The 22,500-nt window shown below is 41.8% G+C and overlaps 2 protein-coding genes across 2 annotated transcripts in view; one reads left to right on the top strand and one right to left on the bottom strand.

The window, feature by feature from the left end:
- Positions 1–12,404: 12,404 nt before the first annotated feature.
- Positions 12,405–13,466, top strand: LOC115820513 (rhodopsin). The gene has a single exon (XM_030784124.1). The coding sequence runs from the start codon at positions 12,405–12,407 to the stop codon at positions 13,464–13,466; it is 1,062 nt and encodes a 353-aa protein (XP_030639984.1).
- A 6,495-nt stretch (positions 13,467–19,961) lies between these two features.
- Positions 19,962–22,500, bottom strand: part of magi1a (membrane associated guanylate kinase, WW and PDZ domain containing 1a) — a 97,485-nt gene continuing 94,946 nt past the window's right edge. Inside the window, exon 25 of the mRNA XM_030783875.1 lies at positions 19,962–21,116. Within this exon, the coding sequence (XP_030639735.1) occupies positions 20,041–21,116 (1,076 nt within the window). The 3' untranslated portion in view covers positions 19,962–20,040. The remainder of the gene's footprint in view (positions 21,117–22,500) is intronic.

The following is a 22,500-nucleotide window of genomic DNA, read 5'->3' as shown; positions in this document are numbered from 1 at the left end:
GGTGTTTCCATTACAGGTGACAGTCTTAGAAGACAGTGTGCTGAAGTTGTCTGAGAAGTGCTTTGTTGGGAGCTGCAAATTTAACTTAACACACACTCTTCACAAGCCACACTTAGTACTTGGGCATTTACCTGAAATTTGAAATAAAAAAAAAAAAAACTTAACTTTTACCTTAAGATTAAACTTAAACTTGAACTAAATTTAAATTTAAGCTAAATTAAAAGAAAAAAAGTTAAAGTTTTCAAGTATTTTTAATGTGACAGCTGATGAACATTCTCTGTAAAGAAATATATTATATTTCTTTGTATTAGAGAGAAGAAGTGATTCACTGTTAACTGTACACGTATACATACACATATGCATACATACACACATGCACATAGACATGCACATGCACTTGTACACATTCAAGTACACAAACACACACACACACATACGTGTACGCCCACACAAATGCGCGTGCACGCGCACACAAACACACACACACACACACACACACACACACACACACACATCCACAAAAGTAGTAATAACAGAATAGCAACCTTTTCTTAATTTAGTAGTGTCATTTTTGGGGGAGGGGACATGAAGAGCTGTAGTGCCTCATTAGTTTGGACAAAGGGCAACTGACATAACTGTCCACTGCTACACTAGGTAACCAGCAATTTCAAAAGTCCCTACTCAACTCAAAAGTCCCATCAGATTTGTACAACATTCATTGTAAAAAACATTAAGGTATTCAGGGATCGCTTACTTCCAGTAAAAGGCAAAGTTTAGGGACCTGTACTCACTCACTATTTAAATACACCTCCTATCAGACAGTAATTTACTCTGATTGTATGATCTTCAGCTGTGGCTATCAGCGTTCCGGTTTTGGCAACATCAAAGGGACATTTTGCGGTTACGGCTCTTGCACACCGTCTGGATGATTGCGTCTGGATCTCGCATAAGATACCACGTGTGTGGGGTCACAGGGGTCACAGGTGGTCTTGTGGAGTCACCTTCAGTAGAGCTCTCGTTGATTTTTGTCTGTTCATTCAGTGCTTTCTCCCAGAGGAGGGAGGTGTTTGATGTCGGGTGAGTGATGTGAGAGGAGGTGTTTGATGTCAGGTGAGTGATACGAGAGGAGGTGTTAGAGGTGGATTCAAAGGTCACGGGGCTGGAGAGATGGAGGAGTTTTCAACTCTATTGAAGCACAACATTTTGGTTTTGAGTTTTGTTGGTCACATGATTAAAACTGAGGTAACAGCTGTATCGTAACAGGCCTTGTTACTAGGCTTGTTAGTCCTGTGAAACTTTCTTTCATTCTGGGGTCATGCTGTTGCTCTCTGGTATGCCAACCTGAGACAACCTGATTCCCCAAAATGTTCACTTGTTTATGGGAAAGAGGTCTGGCCTCATCAATCATACCCAATCTATTTGCAATCCCTCTGGCAAATCAAATCACTCACCTCTCATAGCTAATCCAATCAGAGCTTCCCCAGGCCTGCTGGGAGCGCCGTGTGAGCCAATCCGCATACAGGGTTTAGGGACTAACTGCTAGTGATGTACCCTTTCACACTCGTTACCACATCTACACGCCAACGCACAAACATTTCAGTTTTTATTGTGAAAAAAAAAAAAAAACAACAAAAAACAAAAGACAAATCAAATCTTTTTGTGTAAACATGTCAGCTATGCGCTGTTCAGACACAGAATCACACTGTTTGCTATGTTTCATTATTCACAATGCCTTCCAACTCATTCCGCCTTATTTTTCAAATTCATGAGAACACGCCCTCTGGTTGAAACTGAAACAGCAAATTCATCACTTGGACAAGAAAGTTTGTGCATTATTGATGAGAAAAATCAATCATAATTAAAGTTCAATTCAGGAAGCCCGCCACCAGCAGAACACAGGAATGAATTACAGCTAAACACTTCAGTGTTGGTCTGGGAAAATGAGGGGATTGTCAGGTCTGAAATGTTAGAATAATTTATCAGCCATTCTGGGATGTGCAGTGAGTAATTCATATATATATATGTAGCTATACAGTGACGCACAGAAACAGTGTTCACAGACAAAGACAGCTGAGTCACCAACAGCAGCGTATGGTCTGAACTTATACACACACACACACACACACACACACACACACACACACACACACACACACACACACACACACACACACAAACATGAACTGGAGCCACAGGAAAATTTCTGACTTACAGACTAAAAGCATTTCTAACAAAATCACAAACCTGGAGCCCTGTCAGACACCACTGTCTGCAGCAGTGCCCCCCCCCCCCCCCTCTCTCTGTATCTATATGGGAGCAGGGACAGAGGGAACAAGAGAGTGGAGAGGTATATGTTGATATCACATCCTTTGGGATAGACTTGCTGATTGGACCTGCAGGAAGGTGTCACCGCTCAAACTCACCTCCATTAAGCCAATTTCCTGTGTGTGAGTGAGGGTAATGGACTCACTTAGCAGAGACGTTGGCCAAAACTGTCATTTCCAAAACTGTAACAGAGAAATCGGAAAGAGCACACCATGTCCCCAGCACTTACCAGCACACACACACACACACACACACACACACACACACTCACACTCTCTCTCTCTGTCCATCTATGTCTCCCTCTCTTTCTCTCTCTCACACACACACAAACACACACACACACACACACACACTCTCTCTCTCTCTCCCCCCTATTTCTTCCTGTCTCTCTCTCTCCCTCCCTCTCTCTCTCTCTGTCACACACACACACACACACACACACACTCAATAATCAAACCAAAGGGAACAAAATAACACCATTTTTCAGCTCTGAGTCAGATCCTGTGACCACGTTCGTGGAGTGATTAATATCCTGCAGTGAGATTGGACGTGATGGGAGAGTGCTACGATATTCTATAGAGCAGTGGTGTGTATCACACACCACATCACACTCACAACAGCTGCTGCTGTGGGCTTTGGTTAAGCTTCTACACATAAAGAGGATGTAAAGTCAATGATTGGTCAGGGATATTTCCCAGTAACCAGTCACATTGTGAATGTTTTCAAACATGCAAATGTCTTGGGGTAAATAGTACCATGGTATGGATTGTTGCTGATTGGAAGGAGAGAGCAGAAAGTAGAAAAGAGAGGGTTTTTTTTTTTGTTTTTTGCTGCAGCAGGGGGCATGTGTAATAAAACCCTGACTCAATCCAACATCAGTCTACAGTTCTTTCCCCTGGGCACCACTCTCAGCCTGCTAATGACATGGTATGTTTAGTAACAAGGCTGTATAAACACTAAGTCAGTCATGGGCCACCAGAGAGTCATTTCCATATTATTGATTTTGATCTGGTCTTTTCAGAGTTTATTGATGGGGTTAGGAACTGGTTGTGGGCTGATGCCATGACTCCTGAAGAGAGAATTAAGAGTCACAGTTCACCAACAGCTTGGAAGTGCCACTGAGTCATGCGTCGTGACTACTCCGTGCATAAGTGAGTGCCACCAATGCAAATTAAGAAGGCTCCATCGGGGAGGTGGAGCTTCTCACATCCAATCAGAGTAGGGACTGACAGACCACACCTCCAAAAACCATCAGATATTTTGTCACCCCAAATTTGAAAGGGGGGCTGTATCAAAAGACTGTGAGATAAATGTCTATGGACTTAAAAGAAGAAAAAGGTCTCAGAATTTCACCATTTCCTCTTAAATGTATGTTTTGTTGTTACGATAAAAAATAAATGACTCCTTGCAAATTATTACAGGCACTGTTTCACAGAAAAGTTTTATGCTCGATGACTAAACTGATGGGTATATAGACGTATTGTTAGTTCTCTTCCTCTCAACACGTGTGCACGTCTTGTAAGTCATTCTGGATGAGAGCATCTGCTAAATAAACAAAATTATTGATAGTAAAATTGTCCTGTTAGATCCATCAAGACTATTTTTTAAGATTAATTTGTGTTTGTTGTGGGTAGATATGTGCTCAGTTGTTTTGGGTGTTTTGTCCAGCTCAGACCTGGTCAGTGACACTGTCCATTCTCCTGTGTGTCATTGTGTGTGTGTGTGTGTGTGTGTGTGTGTGTGTGTCAGGCTTAGGGGAAACAGTGTTGGTTTCGCAGGCTATTACACAGACACTGAGATGCCTATATTTCACTGCTTTTACACAAAGACACTGGAATGTCCATATTCCACTGCCTTTACACAAAGACACTGGGATGCCTATATTCCATTGCTTTTACAGAGACACTGGGATGTCTATATTCCACTGTTTTTACACAGAGACACTGGGATGCCTATGTTCCACTGCTTTTACACAGAGACACTGGGATGCCTATATTCCACTGTTTTTACACAAAGACACTGGGATGTCTATATTCCACTGCTTTTACACAAAGACACTGGGATGCCTATGTTCCACTGTTTTTACACAGAGACACTGGGATGCCTATATTCCACTGTTTTTACAGAGACACTGGGATGTCTATATTCTACTGCTTTTACACAGAGACACTGGGATGTCTATACTCCACTGTTTTTATACAGAGACACTGGGATGCCTATATTCCACTGCTTTTACAGAGACACTGGGATGTCTATATTCCACTGCCTTTACACAAAGACACTGGGATGCCTATATTCCACTGCTTTTCATGCTATGTCTGACTCACAGGTTTCTTTTTTTCTTTTGTTCAGATGATATTTATCTCTACAGAGTAACAGTAATGGTAGCAAATTGCATTTTTGGCAAAAAAAACAAACAAAAAACAACAACAACAAAAAAAAACACATGCCTTCATTCCACATCCGAAGTGACTATGCAGAATTGCGAATAATGCTAATTGGATCATTTTGGTTTCATTGCAGGAAAACATCCAAAAGTGTAATATCTGTATACTGAATGTTCACTCTTTTCTTTTTTTTTTAAAACCCAGAGAGAGTGTCTGGTGTCCCTGCTCTCCCTCATGCTAATGAACACACTGACACAACATGCAGTTCCAGTCGCAGTCCTGCGTCAGTCTCAGAAATCTTTAATTAACAGTTAAATTCAGTATCATAATTATAATAAGGCAAAGCAACGATGACCAAAAATTTGACTAATTAAACTTATTTGAAAAGTTAGAGGTTTTTTTTTTTTTCTCTCATTTTGCGGCGCTTCTGTGAACCTAAGCTGAACATTTTTCCCTGACAGCAGAACACATGAGGTGTCATGCATCTTTTTCATACCACATTACAATAGAGAGAACAAGTTTATCCTGTTGTCTGCTCATTTCAAACAGCAAATGAATCTCTCCTCTGCTCAGAAGCGCCTTTTGTTCCCTGAATCTGCCTGAGGTTTGTATAAATCATCTTGGATGGATGGAAAACTCTTTCAGCATCTGCGTGTAGGCTCAAAACCTTTTTTACTCTTTGACCAAGACAACTTCATAAGGGATTTTTTTCTCTCCCCAGAGGAATAAGACTCAGACAAAAGAATGCATTTTTCACACACAGCTTTAGTCAAGGAGACTATGGAAGGTACCAATGGAACTGAATCATAACAGTGCCTATCACATGTATAGTATATACAACATTGCATTTCCATACAGCTCTTCATTTCACAACTGCTTATTCAAAATTCAACATCACAACCTGGAAAATATGAACAGGTCTGTGTAATTGATTGTAATAAAACAAAACAGACAAATGAACACCCCCCCCCCCCCCCAAGAAAAAAAAACGTAAAACAAATCAAAACAAAGTAACTAACCACAGATACAAAGTGGTTGGTTGGGTCAAATTTTACCTGGTGGCTGTAGGGGATGACTGTGAATGTTGGGAAATACAAGAGGAAGAACAGAATTCTTCCTAAAATTTGTGCCAAATACATGGGAAATGTAGTCCAGACAGTTACTGGGGGAGGGGCTAAAGACCACCTTATAAAAGGGGGCTAGCCAGAAGGAACCAATCCACATTTGACTGAGAGGGTTCATACTGAAACATGGTGAAGAGCTTCACTGACTGCAAACTCAACTGATCAGTGATGGTAAGTAGAGGAAGAGCTGTTGGAAAGTAAGAGTGAAGACTAGACTATCCTGAGTGAAATGACTCATCCTTTGACAATGAAGAATGTTTTGACTTACGGCTGAAAAGTTCATATGAAAAGATGGGAAAATAATGTACTCCTCTCCCGTCCTCAGGAACGTGTGGGTAGAATACTTTTCTAAAATATCATTAAAGTGAATGAAGGAGCCCGCTGGATCTGTAATGACCCACATCCAACATTTTAAGGTGGGTTTTCGCCTCTTTACTACACACCATCAATTAAGAAAGTAATTGAAGAGAGGAGAAATCTGTCGGGGAGCTGTGTATTTTTGATTAATGGGAATGAATCAGTTTCACATGCCTCCATGAAATCCCAGTGTACAGACCAACAAAAATCTACTGTATTTACTGTGGGTCTATGGATTCTTGAGACAATGAGAACAATATTTTGTGCACCGAATCACTGAATTTGAGTCACTCACTGATTTTTTTTAATATTCCCTATGGTCATATGGTTTAACCGCTGTGACAAAAGACCTAGGTGAAGTGAATGTTTTGGGTAAGTGGAACAAGCCTGTGGAGCATTTTGCCATGCCTGGCCGCAGAGTTAGTGCGGTTGGAGGCTTTGACTCCTCACAGAGACTGCTGTCCATGTAGACACAGCAGGAGACACTGCCGTATGGAGAGCCCACAGACAGGGGAGTCAGGACTGCACCTCTGAGAAAGATTATGAGGACCAACACTGCATCTCTCAGATGGAGAAAATACATCTGCAGACCATACACATACACAGTCACACTCTCTATAATATCTTTGCTCCTGCGGTCAACTCGCCGTTTGCGCACCTGTGCACCTGTGTCTTACTTCACTGTGACGTTTGTTCTCTCCATTCTCTCCATTCTCTTTCTCCTCTTCTTCATTTTAGGATCACTCTTTCCAGATGACCTGTTTCAGCACCTACTGTTTCGGTTTCCTTTTTGATCCTGTGTTCTCACCTGAAGCAAAAAAAAAAAAGGCAACATCTGACGTTTCCATCAGGACAGTCATAAATGCAGTCACCCGCTGAGTTTCTGCACCTGCAGTAACAATCCACTGATTGCTGTCAATACCAGCCAATCTCAGAGGCTGTACTGGTTGCTTCATGTGTGACTGAGGATTCGACACGGCTGCGTCAATCCGAGGGCTGAGAGAACTGTGCTCTCTGGCAAACTGAGCCTCAGCTGCCTGTTCAGTCTGCCCACACTGCAATCAGGCACAGCTAGGGCTGGCCGCTGGTTTTAATTTTCCCCACCAGACATGTACTTGACATGTGTGAATGACTGATTGTGTTCCAGCACTTACATTCTACCATTCATTGTGACTTTGCATGGACAGGGACTCAGGGCTATGGGTATGGGGATGCTGGATGTGCAGCATCGCCATCTTGTGGACAGGAGTGGTAAGAGGCGAGATGTCAGGGTTCAGATGTTCAGTGAAAGGGATTTAGGATTTAGAGAGCCAAATAGTACAATGAAACTGAATGTTGTTAGACTGTCAACATGAATGACAGTTATACAAGAAAGGAGTGTGAAAGATCTGAACTCTCTTAGAAACATTACACCACTTTCCAAAAAATCTGGTGGCCAAAAACTGTTTTTGCTGTGTTTTTTGGAGACATACTCACGAAGAAAAATATGGAAAATATTGCAGAAATTATTTTTACTTTGGAAGCTGCACTAAAAGTGCATTCTGTTGTCATATTTCAGATTTTTGATGCATGACAGTGTTTCAACAAAACCACATTGAAGTTTAGGGCCAAGAAAATAACATCCTGTCCAGTTTTAAAGTATATTAGACCCACTGGCATGTTGTTCGACCATCACACAATCCTTTCACGCATTACATTCTTCCCAAAACACACATGGTGTTGAGGACTCAGCATTGTCTGGAATAATATCTCCGATTGCAAGCATAAAGTGTCAACCAAATGTTAAGCCTCCTGGCACCTTGTTTGAACATTCATGTATTTTTCATAAACCTGCAGTAGGAAAGAACATCTCACTAGATTACAGTGTCCCTCAGATGATATTTTGACTAATAAATACAGCAAAAGCCATTTAGCATGTATAGGGTAACAGTGTAGAAAACAATGACAGCATGCAGCAAGCAAGGAAACATTGGATGGATTTTATATTCAGGGATAAAGAGTAATTTCACAAACATGAGGGTGAAGACAAACAGGAAGCACTGGGTGGGCATCGCCTCATGGAGTTGGGGGGGGGGGGGGGGAAATCCAGTATCTTGAATTCTTGCTTTGAATTCCAGCTGTGCCACGTTATCCAGCTGTAGGACAGGGCAGCTGGCCTTGTTCCCATGGCCGTGCGAGTCGGTTGCTGCCCCCCTCTCTCTCACTGAGAGTGGGGAGGGGGGGCAGTGCTCTTGGACAGATACCTTTGTAGTTGTTAGAGAACATTACTCACCTCCAAGTGCATAACACGGCTCAACGGAGTTAAGCTGCTCAGAGCTGAAGGAAGAGTGTGCAGCTTCACTCCCAGGGACTGAGGAGGTAGCTGCAGGAATAGGAGACTTTGGAAAGAAATGATTGGTGATGGGGTAAAATCGCTTAAGTGAAAGGATGAAGTCATATGATTTCTTTTTCCTCACCTGTCACCGCATCGCTAAAACGTCACTAAAACCTTATGAGAAATTCACAAGCCTTCATTTTGGCATAAGCCCACAGAACCTTAATCACTCTCCTCAAAGACCAGTCTACTTTCTCAACTTTTACATCAGTCTTTTTACTTGGTTTTAGGCTGTTCTTAAGGCAAGGTTTATAAATATTCATGTATTTTGTAGCGTTTCCATTATTTTGCCTGAGTGTGTGTCTTTACATGTTAATGATACTAGGGTCAGGAGATAGCTGCTGTCTGTAAATGGGTAAGGTGTTTATTTCACTCATTAATTTTGCTGTTGGTGTAAATGTTTGTCATGATTGTGTTTGTATATAGGTGTCTGTTATTTATGAGTCAAAACAAAGAGCTGTGTACATCGTAGCAAACAAAGAAAAATGACATTTCTGAAACTGGTTGGTCTATTCTCTGCACATCTTTACAGAGAACCTTTTCTCTCGTGGAAAGGGTGGCGTGGAAAGGGTGGCGTAGATTGTGATTTGGTTTTCACTCACTTCTTCTCATCCCTCCTCCATAATCTGACACACATATTTATTTGACCCTGTGTAGTTACTGTCTTAGCAGTATGAAATTACATATTGACATCATTCAGGTTAAGCAGTTCAGGAAGTGTAAAGATCTTTTGAGAAGAAGAAATGTAAGTTTCAGCCAGTAGTCTCACATGACTGTACAGATGATACAGGCTGAAAAAGGATTTAGGACAGACTTAGCATTCATATGGTATGGCATATAACTTACAGGCTATTTTAATCATGTGACATTTGGATGAGTCTCTATCCAAACCATGCAAAAGCCAGCCAGGTGCCTCAATCTGAGAACTTAGAATACATCTAGGGATATATATGTATATATGTATAAATGTATGTATGTACGTGTGTGTGTGTGTGAGTGTGTGTGTGTATGTGTGTGTGTGTTCTGTCTATCTACCCATCCATTCACTGAAACAGCAGTAGCTCTTTGCTGTTAGCGCTCTGCCTACACCAGAGGCCTGACTCCACTAGGGGGCGTATGCTGTCAGATGATGTCAGGGAACGCTTTATTTTCTCATAACGACTGTGAGGAGTACCTTGTACAGTAATTCTGCTTCAGTACTGACAATTCAGAGATATATCAAATAAAACTGTTATAGTGTAGAGAATATAGAGTGGAGTGCAATACTGACAAGTGTACTTGTTTGGCCCATAAATTAAAAAGTTTGCACATTTAGTAACTGAAAAATAAAAAACAATTGTGAAAGACACCATAAAATATAGTAACTGTAAACATAATGTATATTAAGCTGAGTTGTCCAAAGTATCCAGTTTGTTCTCCTGCTTGAGATGACTCTATTCATACCAGTTCCTTCTCAAATTCAGTCATAGAAAAAAAATGAAAAAATATTAATAAAAAAAGGCAGTAGGAGTGTATATTCATCTAATCTCAGCCTGATTCACTTTCATGGTGAATCTTAAAGTGATAAAAACAAACAAACAAACAAAAACTCTCTTTTTATAACGGAGAGTTGTAGTTAAGTTTAAAAAAAAAAAAAATGAGTTGCCTTCTCTGAGGACTGAGCGAGACAGAGCAGCAAGCAGCTCAGCTGCTTAAAGACCTTTCACACGGACAATAACTCTCCCCTAATCTGTAAATCCTTTCTTTTCTCTTCAACCCTCCATCCAAAATGTGCTGAGCTTCCCCTCTCTCTCTCTCTCTCTCTCTCTCTCTCTCTCTCTCTCTCTCTCTCTCTCAGTTCTTATCAAAGACACTTTGTTTGAAAGACCATTTGCACATACAGTGTTCAAACAGTAAATAAATAATTCACCAAATACTTTAATAAAATCAATTAAAAAATCAAGGTATATGTAACGTGATAGAGAAGGTGATAGATATAACTGTTATCTCCTAGCACTAACAGTGTAATGTTACACTGTTATAAAGGCTGGACTCTTTATGTGGAACAAGCAAACCCAGACCTTCTCTCTCTCTCACTCTTTCTCTCTCTCTCTCTCTCTCTCACACACACACACACACACACACACAAACACACACGCCCTAAGATGGCCTTCCCTTATGTCATATTTATCAAAGATTTATTAAAGATATTTCTGTAGTGTGCTCTGACTTTTAAGCCAAGCATGGATGACATGCATGCTGCTTCATAAACCTGATTTAAGACACACATGGCTGTGAGCACTGCGCATTTAAAAGAAGTTCAGCCTTCCCATTTTGGGACTGACCCTTAGCAAGAAGGAGGAGGAACATGTAGAGGGAGACAGGTCCTCGGAACTGGAGGTATTGGGGTGGTCTGTACAGCGACCACTAAATTATGATAAAAACCATTTAATGAGAATCCAAACCCAATCCAAACCCATCCTCTGTTCAGCAGCTAACTCGACACAGAAGGAGCAGTCAGGCAGAAAATGGAAAAAAGATGGCCCCTACAGATAGCACCGCACGACACTTCGGTTTGACAGAAACGTGCTGTGTTTCCCTAAGTTTCTTAGCCTTAAGTTACTTTTCTCACACATTTTGCACAGGCTTATTTCACTTACCATTTTGTTTTATTTGCTGATCAGTCAAGAGCACAGAAGATGTAATTATTTATTTCAGTGTACAGAGCAAGGGGTGGAATCACCTGATAAATTGACATCAGAATGTATTTTGAGGCCAGTATAATAAAGTAAGACATTCTTTGCATTGAAGGAATATAAGAAGCTCTTAATATTTGATCACACAGTATTTAAACTCAGAACTGATGGGAATGTACTGGCCACGGAACATCAGGCTGCCCCACATCAGAGCATCAGAATTGTTCTATCTGTGCAACCTGTTCTTTGCGTACCATGGACAAAAGAACGAGCCATGCAGAGGGATACACATGAGGCCTTTTGAAGTTGGCTGTCTGAAATAATCCTGTTTTCCTTGCAGGTTGGATGTGAAATAAAAAATAGTTGTTTTCATACATTTTACATTTAGTAATAGAATACAAGCTCATTTAAATGTTTTATGGTGATCCAGTCAGAAGTATAACAAAGTGTTTGCTGATTTTCTAAATTATTAGGATTTTGTTGTCATTTTAATTGAAGGCTTGTCTTTAGGATGTGTTTCAAGTTGCCCTGCACATTCCTCTTACTGGCATCTGTTTTTCCATAATTCCAAGAGTCTGAAAAGCCTGCAAAAGCCTGCATGCTCAACTCCCACTCAGAGTAACTGGGCAATAATATAGAAATGACAAGAAGTGACCCTAAATTCATTTATTCCCTTTCAGTCACTTATACATCAACCTGTTGTTTGTCAGAGGGGTGGAAGTGGTCATATGTTCAACTGTTTTAAAAGAAACGTAAACAAACAAACAAAAAGACATGGCAGGACAGAGTGGGTAGGAGAAGACTTAAATAATGTATTGTGAACACGTATATAACCCCAAGTTCATTATTGATTAATCGGCCAATATACTTACCTAGTCATCAGGTATGCTTTCCCTACAGGTCGAGTCAGGTGTAACCTTAATAACTTGATGAGTTGCCAGATATGCAGGGCTAGCGATGGCCAGGATTATTTTATTAGCTGTGGCCTAAATCGTTTTGTGCTGATGGTCTGGAAAAGGGTGTGCTAATCCCAGGTGTGCCTTTAAAAGGCAGATTGCCCACACCCGCCGTCCATTTGTAGCACGGTCCTGCTCCGTCCTCCACCAGCACCAAACGGAAAACCACCTTTGACGGGGCTGAGCGCAACCACTCAACCGCAACCATGAATGGTACAGAGGGGCCGTTTTTCTACGTGCCCATGTCCAATGCCACGGGCATCGTCAGGAGCCCCTACGACTACCCGCAGCACTATTTGGTAGCACCATGGGCTTACTCGTGTCTGGCTGCCTACATGTTCTTCCTCATCATAGTTGGCTTCCCCATCAACTTCCTCACCCTCTACGTTACCATCGAGCACAAAAAGCTGCGCACACCCCTTAACTACATTCTGCTGAACCTGGCCGTGGCCGACCTCTTCATGGTCATCGGTGGCTTCACTACCACCATGTACACTTCCTTGCACGGTTACTTCGTCTTCGGCCGCACTGGATGCAACATTGAGGGCTTCTTCGCTACACTGGGCGGTGAGATCGCCCTCTGGTCCCTGGTAGTCCTGGCCATCGAGAGGTGGGTTGTAGTCTGCAAACCCATGAGCAACTTCCGTTTCGGCGAGAACCACGCCATCATGGGCGTCGCCTTCACCTGGATCATGGCCAGCTCCTGTGCCGTGCCACCACTTGTCGGCTGGTCCCGTTACATCCCCGAGGGCATGCAGTGCTCATGTGGAGTCGACTACTACACCCGTGCTGAGGGCTTCAACAATGAATCTTTTGTCATCTATATGTTCATCGTCCACTTCTCGATCCCTCTCACCGTCATCACTTTCTGCTACGGCCGCCTGGTCTGCGCTGTCAAAGAGGCCGCTGCCCAGCAACAGGAGTCCGAGACTACCCAGAGGGCCGAGCGCGAGGTCACCCGCATGGTCATTGTCATGTTCATCGCCTTCTTGATATGTTGGTTGCCCTATGCCGGCGTGGCCTGGTACATCTTCACTCATCAGGGAAGTGAGTTTGGCCCAGTCTTCATGACACTACCAGCCTTCTTTGCCAAGAGCTCCTCCATCTACAATCCAGTCATCTACATCTGCTTGAACAAGCAGTTCCGTCACTGCATGATCACCACCATGTTCTGCGGGAAGAACCCCTTCGAGGGAGAGGAGGAGGGCGCCTCCACTACCGCCTCCAAGACCGAGGCCTCCTCTGTCTCCTCCGTGTCCCCAGCATAAATGCGACGAAAAACAAAGGTGCATTCGGCGCCCCCTGCGGGGCTCCGTGGGTAACCTCCACGACTAACAAGATGACGACGACATCGACGAAAACGACAACGACCAAGCAGACTTCAAGCAGGGGAAACGAGCGACCGCTACCACTCACAGAAATCACGTCTCTGTTTTTTTCTTCTTTTCCTCCTTTCCTTTTTGTATTTTTACGAAACCCCCAATTGGTCTGACACCTAAAGACAGTTGTGAGAGAGGACAGTCCACGTCCGAGTTGTTTCTGTACATGCAGTGAGTCCAATGTAATGGTGAATAAGATGTTTTCTTTCTCTACTCCCATACAACAAAAGGAAACATATCTTAACTCTTACTGTTGGACTCCTTACGTGTTACTGGCTTTGTTGTGATTTGTAGAGGCATGTAATCAAGGCAACATAAAATAAAACGCACTTTGCAAATGAATATCGCTCTGTTTATGTTTTACTTGGTCGGCAAATGTTACAAATTCATGTTAAACTAGTCTTTTGAATTGAATAAAAGTGAATTATCTGAAAAAGAGGTTTAATGTGGTGTATGAACGGATTCTTTCTTTAATTTAAGATTATCTACATAAACAAAAACAGGCTTCATTTTGATTTAAAAATCCCAAACAGGATACAATTAGGAACATTCACAGTTTATGATTTTGTTAGCTTTGAGTGATAGATAAATACAAAAGCTATAGGGTAAACTTTAAATCAGAAGGACTAAAAAATTATGAGAGGAATCTAAGAAATATAAAAAATAATAAATGTATTTAACTATTCTATACACAAGAAATAAAATTTAATTTTTTGGCTAAGTCCAGTATTTTCTGGGTCAGTGTGGTCCATTTTAAGACCAGTGAGCTGTAAACACTCCTGTGACCTTGGATTAAGAGCCTCACAGGTTTTATGAGGGATTAGTTCATAGATTGTGTATGTATATGTGACAGGTATCATCATAATTGCTGACGTGTGTTAATCTGGATGCAGGTCAAAGAGGTGACCATCTGATAAGGAGATTAAGATTAGGCAGGTGCAGTTTACCTTTTGCAATCGTTTGCACTCTACAAGCAAATGATGAAGCAAAACTCTCACACAAGTACACTAATGCACAAAAACTGAACAAACACACACACACACACACACACACACACATACGTACACACATACACACACACACACACCCCAGTATATACTCTGACATAAATACACTTGAACTAGACTGGGCCACTGAGCTGCAGAAATGTGTTCAAGCTGTGTGAGGCACCACATGACACATGGAAAACACTCAATACTTATTTCAAAGAATGATTTATGATACACCGTGAGGTGACCCACCGGTGGAGAATTATTCATGACTTATAGCCACAACACACTCTGTTTTCCTCAGTTACTTGATATTTTCCATCACATTTCAACTGACCTGTCCAGTCTTCCTCTTTGCTGCTCATGACAACTGACAATACACTAGCAGTATCTGCCACACACATGCACACACACTTTCACACATACACATACATACACATGCACACACACATTCACACACACATTCACACACACACACACACACACTGCTTCAAATTGCCTGCCAGGGAGCAGTGTGACTGTAAACACTGCGGTATAAGCTTGTTTTTTAGGCAGACCCTGTGTTCCTGTGATTTAAAGGCACTCAGGTGGAGCACTTTGCTCCAGATGAGCTGTCATGGCTGACCATTGTGTCTCCCATGCTTACCCTTCTGGATTAGCTCTCTCAGATGGATTACGCTCAATTACGTTATCCAGCTATCCATCTTTATTTTCTCACAGTCATAACACTGTAATACAGGGGTCAGTAGGGACCTCGTTACGGCTTCATGATCCAAACACAGATGTGTGTGTATGTGTGTGTGTGCGTGTGTGTGTGCGTGCAAAGAGGCGACGGCTGTCAAACCACAGAAAGACAAAACACCCTTGTTGCCCAGCTGTAATGACCTTCGCTAGTCGCTATGGCAACAGTCCCACCGTCAGATGTGTATTGGAATACTGATATGGTCCGAGATCATGCAGATACACACATACACACGACACCACCACAAAGAGAGAGAGAGAGAGAGAGAGAACGAAACTGTAACATAAAAACACCAGGAAACTAGCAGAACAGTTGTTAGTATTCAATTAGTGACAGTTTTGTAGTCAAGTGCAGTTACTGTGGACTAAACTGTGTGTAATGTAAACTAGAGCGACAATGTATGTACTTTCTTTTGTAAATCTATGATTACTGAATTACAAAGTGATACTTGTAATTCAGTAATATAGTACTATATTTTCGATGACAAATGTACTAAATATGAATTCATTAGTGGAGCTGGTTTGGACATGTACTCATAGAGTCAGAAGTGAATGTATCACACTGCATCAATGGACCCCTTATTTCACAGTGGTCAAACATTCTTCCATTCTTAATTCCTACAGAAAAATGTCAAACTGCTAAACAATTTTAAGTCATTAAGCTGAAGCAAATCTGTCTCAAGTAATCCCGAAATATAGGTGATTCTGGAAGACTACAAGACAAATATAAGACAAATGTAAAATTATTTGCCTTTACCTTTCAGATAAAATAATACTTGCTGAAAAACTCTGCTGTCACCTTGTCATGGAACCGTATCACTCAGTTTCCATGGCAACGGCCTATCAAGGTCATCCCGCCCCTGCCAGTCCGATGCTGCAACCACTGTTTGATTATGATGTCATTCTATAACAAACCTGACTTGGCAAACCACATGTGGTTTCTTTGTGTCTTAGTGTGACATGTTTTTGTTCATTCTCTCTCCCTCTCTCTCTTTCACACACGCACACTACGCCTGCATCAAACCAGCCTAATTCACATGTATCCCTCCTCACTGATTCAGCCAACGTTATCATAATACATTATTTAAGGGTAAGAATATTCATAAAATATTTTTTTTAAGCTCTTCTAGTCAATTCAACTGGAAGACATGTTAATATATGCCTAAATCCATGACCCCTTAAGTCCACACATTCACAACACGCTCACTATTCTTATGGATACAGAGATTTACGTCCTGAAATGTGCAGATGAAGTCTGACAACATCAGTGTGTGCTCTGCAGTAGGTTACTCCTATTAACTGTGACTTGGCTGTGTAGCCTGTTTCTTCACGATTATCTTGACGCTGGTAAAATATCTTATTCCTGGGAAACCTCTGAGACAGGACATATTCTGTGTGTGGGTGTTTAATAGACAGAAGACAGAGTAAATTTACTAGTGTTAAATTAACACTAAAAATGCACATATCAAGTCCACGTGGACTCAAAGTGTTAAGTGAACACTGGTGAATTTGTTGTACATTTACACAGAAGATATATGGTGTGTAGATACATACAGTAAACACCTAAAAATGTAGTAGAAACCAGTTCACAATTGCAATATAAGCCAGTTTTAACGGTCCACTGATATCTAGTCAGTGGTCAGGTGTTCAATGCTTGTGAGCCAATGGCTTAGAGACTCGTGACTGTGTCCCCAAAGCAACACCAATTAACTGTGTGATCATACGTTCTATTACAAACCCACCCAGTAGATAATTGGCCACTTTATCTATCAGTATAAGTAAATGAGAAGGGAATGTACAGGACAATGTATTGTTCTATGACCACTCTAAAACTGTGCAGTGCCTTTAAGCAGTCAGTAACAATGTTTGGAGTTATTTTAGCTGAGATAACAGTACAGAGATAAAATGCATACCCACATCATATATTTGTGAATTTGTATGGAAAACTTTATTTGATAATAAAAATAGCATTCACAGACTTTTTTTCTTTTAGATAGCTACATATACATTGTGATCCATCTGAAGGAAAAAAAAAAAAAAGCTTTACTGGGTAAGTCCACATCTACTTGTACTTAGACTAATGTTATGTATAACTCTTATGAATCAAATAAAGCTATGAACAATGTCATATTTATATATGCATAGTGTTTGATAAAAAAGATTGGCCCATATACATGTACTGCGTTTTTTTTTCTTTTCTTTTTTCTTTTTCAGTTGACACAGGAAAAGCATTAAGTCCGGATAACATTGCAGGAGATTATGCCGAAAGACCACAGACTGCATACAAGTGCTCTATATTACAAAGGCAGGCTAACCATGACAAGAGATATTCAACATCCCCACCACCCACCCCTCCCACCCCCCAACTCCCCAACTCCCCCACCACCCCCCCGTCCAAAAGAAAATTTGGATTGACTTGTTCCGCGACAGCGATCGACTTGAACGCGCGTGTTCTGTTATCAAACGCTTTTTAAACACACATGCCTAACTCTGAGTCATTTTTTATTTATTAATTTTTTTTTACACACACTTTCTCTTTTAGGAATAGAAACACAAAAATCATGTCCTGCCCTGCAGAGGCCTCGCATAAATTTCTCTTTTTTACAAGAAAAAAAGGCAACAATATCCTTCCATCTCCACGGGTTCCTAGCAGTTACATACAGTAGTAAAATTCTGTACACAAGATGGCGGCTTGAGAAGGTTGTCTTTTTGATACAGTACCATGGCGACAATGGTGATAGGACTTGTTTTGTGTGTGTGTGTGTGTGTGTGTGTGTGTGTGTGTGTTTTTTACATTGTTATTTAGTGAAAGCTGAAACATGAAGCACACACATACAAATACACATGTGCACAAACACACACACACTCACACACACACGTGCACAAACACACACACACACACTCACACACACACACACACACACACACACACACACACACACACACACACAAAACATACACCATAGAAAGCCACACTCATACTCCAGTGCAAAGACATGGAATGGCTCAGTTTGGCAGAACATTGTGGTACCAGATCCTTCTCTGTGGTTATGATGTCACTCAGCATATACTCACAGTAAAGTGAATTGGGATGTAATGACTGATGTGAGCAGGTATGTCAAGTTATAGAATCAATATGTCAAGTTAAATGATGAGCTATTCATTCCCTAAAATTATGATGGATTACCACACAACACCCCCTTTAAAAACAAACAAACCAACAAAAAACAAGAAGATCCTTGTGATAGGCTCGGACAGGAACCAAAACGACATGTTCTCCTAGTTCACCTAAAACAGGTGTTAAAACTGTAGAACTACAGATCTAGCTGAGGTTTTTGTTTCAATTTTTTGGGAGGGGGGTTTGAATTCAAAGTCTTGCTCTGATCTTGGTAAATGTGAAATAAAAAAGCTCTTGGCACAGAGCCCAGCATGTACTGCCTGTCATATGGTGATGTCTTATGGTCATACAGTCATATGGTACTGACACATGTAAAGGTGTGCTAATAATAAATGTTCCTTATTACTATTGGAGATGAAACATTTCTGCTATAGTCTTCTCAGGTGGGACTAAGGTTCTCCAATCTGTTTAAAGAAAAAGTGGGGGAGGGTTTTAAAAGACTATCTTTTAAAATAATTTCTCACTTGTGATGAGCTGAATATGTAAAACTTCTGGAAGAAAATTTACTGTCTGAGAAACTGTCTCATCCTTATCATCCATCCGCTTTAGGAGAGGAAAAAGAAGAAAACAAAGAGACAGAAGAGATGTTTGCTGCTCTGGGATTTTGGAATGACAACAGTAGATGACATGTCTTGCTCTGTGCTGATAGGGAGTGAAGCATACCACACTTGTACAGCAAGTTCAGTAGGAAATAATCCAACACAGTACATCTGGATCAACAGATATATAATATCACCTGCGGAACAGAAATGCCCCCTGTCTTGCAAGCAACCCACCAATTTGTCTATGTGCCAATTTTTCATAATAAATATACACTTTAAATATATTATTTAATTAACAGTAGCATTGTAGGTTCATCTTTTCTTTTTTCCTGCTTTTCATCTTCATTTTTGATGACCTCTTGTGTAATATGTACACACACTGTCTCAATTCATAAAATGTCCAAACTAAAAATGATGGTTTGTGCTCTAGTCAGCTCTAAAACGCAATGAGGAGGGAGAAGACAACACACATCACACGCACAAAAATAAAGATGCTTTAAGATCAGCAAAGCTTCACGTGGTTCATCTGGTGCATCATTCAAGGAACTAAAAAAAATGAAGTGAATACGAAAGATCTGATTTCAAAAAGCTATGCTTTCTCTCAACAAAAACTGATTGATACTCTCACAGACAGCACTCTGATAAAACACAATTACTTCAGTTATTACAAAAAGAAAAAAGCTACAAATAGGGCTGTTTTAAGAGTTGTGCAACTGATATTAGCACGCAAATAAGTGGGAAATAGGAGGAAACAACGAAAGAAAATTCAAATGAAGATGCCATTGAATGACCAATCAAATGGTACAATCAATCGAGCCATTCACTCCATCTAGCTAGCATTCAACCTGTCGTTTCTTTATTGTTTTGTTTTTTTTTTAAGAGGAAAAGGATTTAGAAATGGCAGTCCTCAAGGAAATCAGCCTGATGTTTGTGTATATGTGTGTGTGTGTGCCTATCTGTATGTATCTCTGTTTATGTTTGTACGAGTCAAACATGTTCCAGTGGTCCCATGGTCAGATGCTGAGGTCCGTGTGGTTCTCTTTATAAAGCCTTCTCTTGGACTGAGGAAGCTGGCTCGGGTTCTGGCCGGCGTTGGTCCCGTTGGTGCTTTTAGCCTTCAGTGCGTTGTAATATTCCTTCAGACGGGGGGAAGCTGCAATTTCCTCCAGGTAGCTCCCGTTGCTGCTGCTGTCCGACTCCCTCCGATAACGCCTTTCTGGAGTGCTGTTGTTCCCGTACCGTTCTTCTCGGCTAGCAGGTGAGACATCCCGCAACACATTTCCGTTTTTCAGGCCTCGTTCAGGGGTCCGTCCGCGGGCCAGTGAGAGGGAGAGAGTCTGTGCCTGGTGGTTGTTGTTTGTCCTTTCTGGGGTGGAGGTGACGTAGCTGTCCTCCTTGGCGTTCCGGCTGGGGGTGCGTGGCTCTTTCTGTAAGCGGCGATCCTGGAGGATCCTCTCGGGCGTGGCGGTCTGCCGTAGCAGGAGCTGGCTGGAGGCGCGAGAGCTAGCATCGGGCGACTGGTCCCGGTCCCGGTATGTGCGTTCGGCCCGGCGGTCGACGGACTTGGCCCTGCGGCGGTCCGGAGAGGAGCTCCGCTTCTGAGCAGAAGACGAGCGGTCCAGGGAACCAGGGCGGTACCGCCGTTCCTCGGGCCTAGAGCGGGCCCTCCTCTCCGGGGAGCGCTCGCGGCCTTGTGTTCCCCCAAGATCCCGTTCAGACGACTTCCGTCCGAAGCCGCCCTCCTTCCGCAGCGTCTTAAACAGCTTGGCAATGCCGCTCTCGGACTCGGACTTCTTGACTTTACGGCGGGAGCTCTTCTTGGGCTCTGGGGATTGGGATCGTTCGCTGGGGCTTGGGTGGTTGATCCAGGTGAGGTGGTGATGGTGTTGTAGGGCAGCGTTAGGGTAATGGGCGTAATCCTCCCTCCCTCTCTCCTTCAGCCACTGCTCTTGCTGCCGGGGTGGGATGTGGTAGTCTGATGTGTAGCTGGACTCCGATGGGGGGTGGAAGCGGCCGTTTGCCGACAGGGCCCTCACTTCCGAAAGATTTTGTGGCCCGGGTGCGGAAGGGTACCCGTCATTGGGGCCGTCTAAAATTCAGCAAGAGGACAGAGAGAGAGAGAGAGAGAGAGAGAGAACTTAATCACACTTCATAGACTTTTCATAAACTAAGATACAGCATAGAGTACCTATTTCTAAAGCTATCATGAGATTAATCATTGAGTTTCTGGACAATGTCTTCAACAAACAGCTACACCATGAATTGACCCGATGGTGACTAAAGGTATAAGGTGGACAAATCAACCTACACAAGTCACACGTTCCGAAAACTGCATTACAGTTGGTTCTGAGCTTTGTGTAGTAAACTCCCATGATAGCTTTAAGGTACGATGTAAACTCAACACTCACAAGTCTTGGTAGTGTTGTGTTAGTCAATGGAGAAGTCAGCACACTGTCATTACCAAGCACAGTTACTGGTGAATGAGGATGCTCAGACGGAGTATATGTTGGAACAGAAACTCAGTCTCACTCTTCACAACAAACTCATGCATAGCAAACACCTTCAACATATGTTTGACCATAATATGCTAATTCCTTTCTGACCCTAAAGATAAAAGCAAATATTTTGGCCCTTAAACACTGTTTGGCAGTAAATAATGTTGTGTATTCATCCATTTAAACATCAAGCACTGCACTTGAACTGTGACAACGCAAATGGAAAATGCACTTTCCAGTATTGGCTTTAGATCTTCAAGGCTTGTTAATTTGATTTGCCTTAGTTTTTCAAGGTGTGTTCATTTTAAGTGCCATCGAAAGAAAAACAGGCTTTGCAGTTGTGCAAACTGTTTCATTCTACAGATCAGGAGAACATAATTTACACTGCAGATCCTGACCCTGAATGTCAATACTACCACTGCTACTTCAGTTAAACTTACTTTGCTCCTCTATTTTGATCTGCCAAAATACTGTAGAACTTCAAACGTAATGTGACAGGGTATGCACTGAAGTCAGACACTCTTACAATTTACTAAGGTAGTTTTGCATTTGGTAAAATGTTTCTGCAATTTGGCTCAACGTCTGCACATAGTAAAGCTCAGTAAAAACCTAACCTGATATAACAGGCTCTAACAGGCTTGATGTAAAAGAGTCAAAAACAGTCATGACATATCAAAAGCAGCCTTGAGCAAACACCAAAACAATACAACACAACACAACACAATATACTAAAGCCTAACAAACACCTCAGTGCTGTATTATTAAACAGGGAGCGTTTATGTGTTACATGTTATTTGTTATGTGTTATTGCGTTTATGTGTTACTGTGTTACAGAATGCTGCTGAAATCATTGCTGATGAAATCGGCTGACTTGGGATTCCAAATGATAAATACAAAACAACAACAACAACAACAACAACAACAGCAACAATAGCATCTGTTTTAAGCATTCAATGAGCATTCCTGTAACACACTTCT

This window comes from Chanos chanos, chromosome 9 (genome assembly GCF_902362185.1).
Source record: "Chanos chanos chromosome 9, fChaCha1.1, whole genome shotgun sequence".
Taxonomy (NCBI): Eukaryota; Metazoa; Chordata; class Actinopteri; order Gonorynchiformes; family Chanidae; genus Chanos; species Chanos chanos.
This window is presented reverse-complemented; position numbering and strand designations above follow the sequence as displayed.